Source organism: Strongylocentrotus purpuratus, unplaced genomic scaffold (genome assembly GCF_000002235.5).
Source record: "Strongylocentrotus purpuratus isolate Spur 01 unplaced genomic scaffold, Spur_5.0 spur5_scaffold_13, whole genome shotgun sequence".
NCBI lineage: Eukaryota > Metazoa > Echinodermata > Echinoidea > Camarodonta > Strongylocentrotidae > Strongylocentrotus > Strongylocentrotus purpuratus.
In genome coordinates this window covers 13575152-13586033 of record NW_022145598.1, presented here as the reverse complement: position 1 = coordinate 13586033, position 10882 = coordinate 13575152, and the positions used below count along the sequence as shown (strand labels likewise).

At 36.9% G+C, this 10882-nt stretch overlaps 1 protein-coding gene across 1 annotated transcript in view; it reads right to left on the bottom strand.

The window, feature by feature from the left end:
• The window catches only part of LOC577898 (annexin A13), a 17489-nt gene extending 8264 nt beyond the window's left edge, over positions 1 to 9225 (bottom strand). The window contains exons 1-4 of the mRNA XM_030982954.1: positions 9111 to 9225; positions 3732 to 3782; positions 1911 to 1986; positions 534 to 628 (exon numbers count right to left, since the gene is read on the bottom strand). Of these exons, the coding sequence (XP_030838814.1) occupies positions 534 to 628; positions 1911 to 1986; positions 3732 to 3782; positions 9111 to 9131 (243 nt within the window). The 5' untranslated portion in view covers positions 9132 to 9225. The remainder of the gene's footprint in view (positions 1 to 533; positions 629 to 1910; positions 1987 to 3731; positions 3783 to 9110) is intronic.
• Positions 9226 to 10882: the final 1657 nt, after the last annotated feature.

Genomic DNA, 10882 nt, shown 5'->3' with positions numbered 1-10882 from the left:
ATGATGGTGATTACGATAGTGTTGTTGACGATGATATTGATGATGATGATGATGATGATGATAATGATGATAACGACGGTGATGTTGACGATGATAATCTTGATGGTTATGATAAAGATGATTATGATGATGATGATGATGATGGCGATGATGGTGATTACGATAGTGTTGTTGACGATGATATTGATGATGATGATGATGATGATGATGATGATGATAATGATGATAACGACGGTGGTGTTAAGTGATAATCTTGATGGTTATGATAAAGATGATTATGATGATGATGATGATGATGATGGCGATGATGGTGATTACGATAGTGTTGTTAACGATGATATTGATGATGATGATGATGATGATGATGATAATGATGATAACGACGGTGATGTTGACGATGATAATCTTGATGGTTATGATAAAGATGATTATAGCATTGATGATGATGACGGTGGTGAAGGTGATGATGATCATCATCAGCATTGAGATTGTGATGGTAATGACGACGGTGTCGGCATCCATGATGACCTTACCCTGCCGAAGCAAGCCCTGTACTTGAAGGCGATCATCTGACGTTGCTCATTGTTTCGGTTAGCTAAGATTTCGATGATTGCGTCTTCATCAGTACCTGATTAATGATATAAGTTTGAGATCAGTTTGAGATACGTGAACTCTTTAAAGGGATCCGGTAACTTTGTCTCAGAAACTAAATCCTGGATTTAGCTCATGCTGCAATGATAATTACAAACCTTTAAGGTCAGTCAGGAACCCCATGACTTTTACAAGCCGTTCGCCTGTCTGATTATCAAGATATTTATGATTTGAAATCGAAACCAAATTTTGCGTTTGCCAAACGGTTTTCACAACACTACAGTCTATTAGGGAAAACGAGTATGGTAAAACCGGTCACTCAAAGATTTTTTACTTTTTTGAGACACTTCTTGATCATTTTGAAGCGTGATTTTTGTGTAGGACTTCAATATTACACCATATCACAGACACTGATGACACGTAGGGCCGTGCATCTAAGATTATAACATTGTTTAACGATGCCTTTAAAAGCCACCTTTCTAAAGTAGTTGCCTTAACAAAAAAATTAAAACAAAGAATATAAAATAAAGTCAAGCCTTGTTCATCATCGAAGTGTGCGAATAGTGCAATGACGTATTGCGTAACCTAAAATTCTTTCTACGGTATTAACAAAAGTAGGATATTGAAGAGCGCCCTCAAGATGTTTTCTCGAAAGTATTTGAAACGGTGCGAAAGGGATATGTACTGAATATGTTGACATTTATTTATTCAGTTATTTATTCAAGTTTTATTTAAAATAGAGGGTAGTAAAAAAAAAAACCTGCTTTCCACATACGCCCTCTATGATGACATACATGTAACACACATGATGGTGATATACAAAACTACAAGAAATACATGAATATAACATTCATGAAAGGTAACTGTTCCTCCATGTCTTCAATCGTATAGTACTTTGATCGCCTTTACAGACAGGGTTGATTTTATTTGCCAGCCTCTTCATAATGTAGATGTGTCGTGATCTAGAGGATACGTCTTCAGACTGTGGATCACATTCATGTGTCGCGCTCCGAATCCCGCCGCGGCACTAGTGTCCTTTGGCAAGACATCAATTTACATTTGCCACTCTCCACCCAGGTTTTAAATGGTTGGAAGGAATTCCTTGAAAGCTATGGGCACCGAAATCGGTAACCCATCTACAGCCCTGGTAAATACATGGATACGATCACATTGAACATCTTTCGTGGTGGATATGTGCGCCAGAAACATAAACATTACTACTATCTATATTATTATTGTTATTTTTGTTATTATTATTATAATAATCAATACTTTTAATATCATAATTAATACTACTATAATCATTATTATGATCTTACCTGCCCCGCGGATGGCGTCTTGCAGTGCAACGGCGTCTGCCTCGGCGTCGAAATCCTCCCACTCTAGGATACATCCCTGGATAACAATATCATGAATAAAGAATGCATCAACAACAATCACAGATGGCGTAGGTGTGACAAGACATTAAGAACAGGCCGGGGGAGGCAGTAGTAGTTCTAAATGAGGGATTTGGGCCTCAATACAAAAATATCGTCAGCTCCTCTCCCCCTCCCCCCCCCCCCTCCCGAAACAAATAGAAAGAAAAGAATAGATGTATAGATAAATGAATACAAATAAATAGATGAATAAGTTAATAAAAAAGGTATAAAATATATATCAACAAAATGATGTTGGGTTCCTCTTTCAATTCCTAGCTAATTCTTCTCGGTTTTTCTTACTCTTTAAAGTTGGGTCGGTTATATGCTGAGGGGCCATTTTGCGAGAGGAAGGAGGGGGGGGGGCAGGCTGACGCCTTCTTCCTGAATATCAAGTCTTCGGTTCCTTCATTTTCCCCGCGCGATCGAAGTGAGCACACATAAGAATTGACACTTTTTGTGTAGTTAGAATATTTGTGGAATACCTACTCTCCGAATAAAAAACTATTCGGGCACTCCGCTGCCCGACCAAAATGACAGACGAAAACCTCGCTGCCCAAAAGTGAGGACATTCATGCATTTTGCTGCCTTCGAGAATTCCAGGGGCTGCATCCCCTAGCACCCCACCTCATATGCCTATGTGCAAGATATTACTTTTAATGAACCACGTGCATCATATGCATCTTTAAATGATTTTACTTCCTCATGTTACCACGGATAACATTTTACCTAAAGAGATAGGAGAATGTAATCATTATTGACAGAGCGTCTCGACCGAGGGTTAATGATGTTAATAATATATAATTATTAATGAGATTAATCGAGTGCGAGGGGATGGGAGGGGAGGGGTCAAAAAAGCGCAGATATCCAAAGGGCAACGTGAAAAGTGGTCCGATATTAGGCACTGAATATTTAACACAGTCAACCTTTGTGTCTTTGTGTAGACCAAGTTATAATAAAACGGATAGTAGATTCGGTTGATAACTTTGACAGCATGGTTTGGCGGTTTCAAAAATATTAATGACATTAATTTTGTATCATCAACCCCATTAACATTTTAAAAAATGACCGAATCATATAGCATAGCAGCAATGCGATTATCACTATCGTCTTGATATAATTAAGATGTTTTTCAAATTCATCGTAAGCACCGGGCACCAAGGATTCCCTGCCGCTCTTTGACACCCTCTCGTTCCCTTTGTCATATCCTTCTTTCTTTATGCTCCTTCCAATCGAAACCTACTCCTTCCTCTCTTCCTGCTCCTCCTCCTGCTCCTCCTCTTCCTTCTCCTCCCCATCATCATCAACGCCACCACCATCATCATCATCATCATCCTCATTATCACCATTATAACCATCATCAACGTCAACATCATTTTCATCATCATCGTCATCATTATAATCATCATAATCATCACCCCCTTGTATTTCTTATCCCTCCCCCTCGACTTCTCATCCTCCTCCTCCACCCCAACCTCTCCTTCTCCTTCTCTCCCGGCCCCTGCTCCCCCCTCCCATATTCCCCTATTTCCATATTTCCCCTCTCTTCCTCTCTCTTTTCTTTATCACCACCCCTCATCATTTCCCGCCCCCTCCCCTCGTTTCCTCTGTAGTCATATCATTATTACCACTTCATCATCATCATCTCATACGTCACGTTTTGATAGCAATGACGTCATCATCATGCCGCACAGAAATAAATAATAATTGAACAAATATTCTTACCAAAAGCTCGAGACCAAGATCGGCACGGGCCAATCGGTACTTGATGATGTACTGTCAAAGAATAAAACAAAGGAAAAACAGTATAAGTCAATGATTAATAACAGAGGAAATAAAATCTTCAAAAGTAATGTACATCTTGTAAGTCCTTCAGTGCAAACATACACAAAATAAAAATTAGATGTAGTCAGTAGAGGAGCAGTAAATAAATTGGACATGGGGCTAATCCCCAACCCTCTCGAATGATAAGAGAAGAGGGGTAAAATATAGAGACAATGTGAAAGGGTGAAAGGGAAAGATTTAGCAGGTAAATATCAAGAACACGGATTATAAGACAATTTCTGCACCATTCCCTAAACGGTTGGCTTATGAAATCGTGTTTGATACAAGGAGTATAACCAGAGCGCTAACCCACGCTATTTCACTGGTAGTCAATCATTAGCTCCTATCTTGAGACTACAGCAGAACTTCAATTTCATTTTCTTTTCGTATACAATATTATCAAAATGTAGTTAACTATAAAACAGGAAATCCATATATTGAACCAATGAATTCCTGTACTCAATCATCTTAGTAATAGATACCGTAGTATTTTCAGGATGAAAGATTTTTAGGATACAATTAATTGCAAAAATACTATCAAGAACCCTGCACATTTTTACTAATTTATTGAATAACTCTGAACATAACTATTATAAAAGCAATCATAGGCGTAACTATGGCGTAAATATTCATAAATGAAGAATACACGCCATAAAAACTAAAACAACAACAACATAGGATCAATTATTGATTGACAGGATTGGTCAAAGTTTAAAGTATTACTTAGACAAGAATAGGTTAGGATCACCCTATATAAAATAGATTTAGGTGTAATAGAAGCTAAATTTCAGGAGATTCAAGACATTATTATTCAAGATCTTTACACCAGTTAATGGAGCTGCAAAGTAGATTGAATTTCACCTAATTATGAGCAACCATTTTGGGAGTGCATGAAATGATTTTGACCGTGGAATGATACCCATAGCAATTATTAATGATAAATAAATACTAATAATGGAGTCTTGTTTAGCGGTTAAGTCTGGCATATTGCCACTCTTGTATAATGGAGTGCTACTCCTGGCACTCTTTTATTTTTACCCCATTTTGAGGAATGAATTCCTGCCTGGCACCCACCCTGGGTGGAGTGCACTAAAGCATAGAGAGTCAATGCTAATGCGTATTGACCTTTAGCACTGCACTACGTGTAAATAGGCAGCATTTGCACACATGAATTTTTACACACTCATTATACACAAATGCACACGATCATGCCAATGTGGCTGATCGGCAAGTATGAAAATAGGCTTACAATTTGAATTTTTAAATTATTCTTTCTAACATCGGTAAGTTGAGAAAAATTGTATTTTACTGCTATTTAGGTGTCATCAATTGTCATTAAAGTACCGATTTTGAGTGAAATCAGTTGAGTTTTGTACAGTAGTGTTTGAAATGTTGAGAATCAATAGCGCAGCTTTTAATACACAGCCAGGGTAGTAATGCAGCTATGTGTGGGTGGAGTGTATGGGGTTAATGTCTTGTCAAAAGACAGTAGTGCTGTGATAGGGATTCGAACCCTGTACCTTGTGGTTCACAGTCCGGAGAACCACTGAACCACAACACCTCTGCATATTTCAACATACATGTATTAATCGTCTCAGTCTAAATGAACCGCTTTTAACTAGCTTTGTTATCGGTTAATGAAGATTACGTATTGTGTACTCACGGTAACTCATTAACTGACCTTATCAAAGAGAAATACTTGAAAACACGGAAAAAGAGTCTCAAGGAGAGATACATGTACGTGCTCAGAAGTCTGTATACCTAACCCCTGTGATAAGTTTGTGATATACCCGTTCAACACGGTGGGGGTGTACAGAAAAACAAAATGTCTGCTTAAAAAAATTACAAAGATACTTTTTTTCATTTTCGTATATCTATCTGTTCGCTCTGCTGTTCATAAATAGATGGTCGTGGATTATGACAATATTAATTCCGCTAAAAAGCGTTTTGCAATGAGAAATGTTAGACGCGGTATATGTACTCATGTGTTACAGCTTAAGACTCTACAGGGTCACAAGGCTGTTTGTAATAGCAGTACTGTAATACATGATACCCATTTCCAATGAGTAAATCAAGAATCTGAAACGTCATCTATTATATTTTATTTAATGAAGTTTTTATTAATTTCTTTCGAAATAGCAGTACTTAGAGAGAGAGAGAGAGAGAGAGAGAGAGAGAGAGAGAGAGAGAGAGAGAGAGATAGAGAGAGAGAGAAGAGAGAGAGAGAGAGAGAGAGAGAGAGAGAGAGAGAGAGAGAGAGAAAAGAGAGAGAGAGAGAGAGAGGAGAGAGAGAGAGAGAGAGAGAGAGAGAGAGAGAGAGAGAGGAGGTTGAATGATAATAGTGCGGAAGAGTTTGGCATTTATTGACTATAGGAAAATATAAATGTATTTATAGCATTCGATCATTTAAAGTACACCCTTATATGCACATCGGCAAAATTAAGACTTAAGATTTCTAATTGTCTGAGGTAAATTTCACCTTTCCTGCGTTGCTTCATCTTGATTAACATGAATAATTACCAAAAATAAGGAAAAAGGAATTACTTCATTTACTTCATTTCAACAACGTAACAAAAGCAGGGTTTTTTCACACATTATTTTATTCGCATGAGTCACAAGTTCGACACGTAGCATTCGTCTGCTAAAATAAAATGACAAAACTGCAAACATGTATAGGGCTTGGTAGTCTGTGTATGAGATCTTATTGAAGTGAATATGAATATTCGTATAGAAATACATTATTCCCAACAAATTGCACCCAGCTCCCCATATTTTATATTTTTATATTTATTTATTTTTATTCTCATATGTTCAGCAAGGTTCATTTATTCGTAAATCTGAGCCACACAACATTGGACAACAACTTAAACAAATAATATTTATTTTAAAAAATGATGCTGCTATGTTCATTTGCCAGTAACAGTTTAGAATAACACTTTGTATGTTTATTTGTATGTTTGTTTGTTTGTTTATCTGTGTTTGTTACCACTCAACATGTTCTGTTGCGTGGGTGTGCTTGTAAGTTTGTCTCCTAAACCATTTGCAAGACATTCAGCTACTCCCTCTTGTGGCGCTCTGTTTAAAGTCTTCTGCACTACACTGTATGTACAGAGACAGAGACTGTAATGATGATCATTGCTATTTACATTTATTTCATTTGTCTCCTTAATGAGTATGCAGACATGGGTGTGTAACCTAGCAGACAGTGTAATTTACTTGAATAAAACCGGTAATTAAATAATACAGAAACGAGATCTGAATACTTCCGTGTAATTAGTCGTTTGGAAGCCGGGCAGGTTGAACGTGAACTGATAACTGTGAAAACATCATACAAAAAATATTGCAAGCAGTGTTTGATACCTGGCAAAGCGTTAGAAGCAAAGAAACATACATGCCATTTTCTTACAATGAGATAATTATTTCATATTTTTCATTATAATTTCAGTTTTATTTTGTTTGTTTCAAACTATTTAATTATTATTTTGTTTCTGAAGTCTATATCACTGGCGTATCCGGAATGCGGAATGGGATGGAAGCTCAAGTGCGCCCTCCCCTCTGTTTAAAGCTGAGCCCCCCCCCCCCAACTAAACAACAGACAAAACAAACAACTTATCTGTTTGCTGTGTTCAGTGCCATGCGGCGCCAGGACTGCCCATATTAAATTGTGTCTTCCTCTATGGAAGGGATTCACATCGCATCCCCCTTGTTTATCAACTTCTGTATACGCAACTTAACCACTCCTCTCCATCTCTCTCTCTCTCTCTCTCTCTCTCTCTCTCTCTCTCTCTCTCTCTCTCTCTCTCTCTCACTCTCTCTCTCTCTCTCTCTCTCTCTCTCTCTCTCTCTCTCTCTCTCTCTCTCTCTCTCTCTATATATATATATACCCCTCCTTTATCCCGGAGATGGGTTCATGAGAAATTGATGGAAATGAATATTTGAGATGATTTTTTGTTTAGCAAGTATGAGGTAGCAATACTTCCAAACTATCCTAAGAGACGGTGCATATAATATCATGCTGTTTGAGAAATAAGGACAGATTTTAAGAACTTAAAACAATATCGTTTCTGGCTAAACAAATATTGACAGTTGCATTAAGTCTGAAATGGATATGTGATTGCATATTAACCTTATCAATTATTAATATCTCACATAAGGAGAGAGAAAAACACGGCGACAATTTCGAAGGGGATTGGGAGACACGACACCGATACCTTTCTTGTGATTCAAAAAACAAATGTTTGCATTGGTTGCGATAAAATATATACATATCAATTTGACCACGAACCTACAAAATGTTGCTTATATATAGAAGGGAAGGTCACGACTTCTTCCTTGCCAGTTTGGTTTTCTTCTTCTACTTCTTCTTCTTTTTCTCCCCATCTTCGTATTTCTCTTCGTCTTCTGCTTCTTCGTCTTCTTTTTCTTTCTTTTTTCTTCTTCTTTTTCTTCTTCTTCTCCTTCTTCTTCTTCTTCTTCTTCTTCTTCTTCTTCTTCTTCTTCTTCTTCTTCTTCTTCTTCTTCTTCTTCTTCTTCTAAAAATTGATTCTAATCAATCGCAATTTAATATTAATCCCAACTCCTATGTATAAAGTACACAGTCTTAAACTTTTTTTGTAAAGAAGTTTTAGGAGTTATGCTTTATTTCTGTGTTTAATATTTGCCTTCTATATTTTGTATTCTGTATTGATATTTATATTCTAATTGTCTTATGTTCTGTGTAATATAAGTTATTAAGAAGACTACCCTGTTTAAAGAAGACTTGAATGAAAATAAAGTTATAAATAAAACAGTTGCGATTGATTCAAAGTTGTGAATGACTTGAACCAATCGCAACTCTTTTATATACTGGGTCCTTGTTGATTATTTGGTTGATTGAATGATTGGTAGTACAGCTAGAAAACACAACTTTATTGATACAAAAAGTAAAATAAATAAAAACCTTAGGAACGTACTGCGTGGTTAAATTCATTTGTTTTTATTGATGGGACGATAATTATGTTTTCACATTACAAAAGTATAGTTAAACGTTAATGTTATCATATCTTTGATCTATGAGATTGATATCTTTCGTATGTTCCATCAAGAAAATAGAACACATCAGCCATGACCAACTTGAAAATTATTTGAATCCTTTTCACGCTCTGTTTAAACGCTCTGACTCACATTTATGTTTCTTCTTATTTTGCGGGAAGCAGGTCTGTTTAAACTTTATGATGATTAACATGAGAATGTAACGATGATGATGAACTGATAATGTTGTAAATAAAATTCGTCCCTTACCTCAGCTACTTCTTCGGCCATTTTGCTGTGTGTTGTATACGCGAAAAGCGATGAAGCAAGAAACGAAGTTAGCGACCGGTCGAGAGGATTCGCAGGCGCCAAATAGACCGATACACTAGCATCGAACTTGCAGCAGAACGATTCGGTTCCACACCCCACAATTACTTATCATCGCCGAGATTAAAAGATCTCTATAGGGTTAATAAATAACCCAAAGGCTCATTAAGGCTAGATAGTTTCTTCTTTGCAGGAAGAAATATGTATCGTACGGTTGATAAGAGGATGACGTCATACTGTAATTAGTCATAGTACTAATTTGGGTGAAAGAACTGCGAAGGTTAGCTTGTAGTGGAAGATTGTGAGTAGAGTAGAGTAGAAATAGTGTATTAAACTATGTGATGCTATTTACCTGTTAGTGATAGTTATAGTAATAATAATGATGATAAGAATAATAATTTCATTTATACATTGATGCCTCAGTAGCATCAATGCTGTTCTTCCTGATGGCCCTGTAGTTGTCATTACCCCAGAAATATCCCAGGTCCTCATTTACACCAGGGACGATAAGAGGTACAACATCTTGTCCAAAGGTGTAAGCGCCTAACGAGTATCGAACCTATGACCTCTAGTATGAGAGTCAAGAGCATCTACCAGTTTCCACAGTACCAAGTTGTGTCAGTTGTGACGAATACATAGGAAATATAAGTAAATCATGTGATAGTGTAACAACAAGGTGCTACGGACCTTTTTAATTATAATCATTACCACACCATCCGATCTTTAGATGCAACGAACTCTGGTATGGGCATCGTATCTGGGTCGAGAGAACATGGCTATAATTCATTCTGGATTATTTATCCTGCAGTAGATTGATTGTTTGAACCAATAACATAGAAACAACCTCACAGAAATTTGCCGAAATGCATCTTCAATAAAAACCACAACTCTCATTTGCACATGGTAACCTCTGTTAAGCACATAGTGACAGGCCTACTTATTTTGATTTCATTATCTTTCTATGCTCATTACTCAGCCCCTATACATTTTCTTCCAAAATCGTTCGGCACATGTCATTTATTTGAAACCTTGAACACTAAGTTTGTTGGATTCTGTGAGAATTACCAGAACTCACGCTTATCTTTAATATGAAGGGTTGTGACAGGTGTCACATGCATGTACATGAAACATTATGTGACAATAATTTGGCAGCAAAGTGTTACGAGAATCTGATAACTATGAGGATTTAGATACCATTTTTGGAAAATAAAACGCTGCACGGCCATCTAGAATGCACGGAATTCTTGCTATATATCCAGTGATATCTTAAAACTAGAAAGGAGGAATATATGGCATTGTTGGCTTTAAGAGCTAAACTGAAATTTCAAGAAGCCAAGCATTAAATCAGAAAGTCACTTTCAGGACTGTCGAGAGTGAAACCGTTCACGATGAAATATCTTCACAAGCTACCGATTTGACACCGATTCTGTCAAAATATCATCATCAATTATTCACCATCCGCAATGTAACTACTGTATTCCTTTCCCCCTGACCAAAGTACAGATATGATTTATTTCAAGTTTTGGCATGTTACACACAAACAAAGTTGAGTACTTGTATTGAAATCACTGTGTGAAAGAATCTGTCGGGAAGCAACTGGAAAAGGTTGAATCTATGAAGATTTGAAAAGTTTAAAATGTAAGGGAATTCATCCATTCTTGGTGAAGATCACACTGCACATACAAATCGGATTATGGGATTTTGAAGAAAAAAAG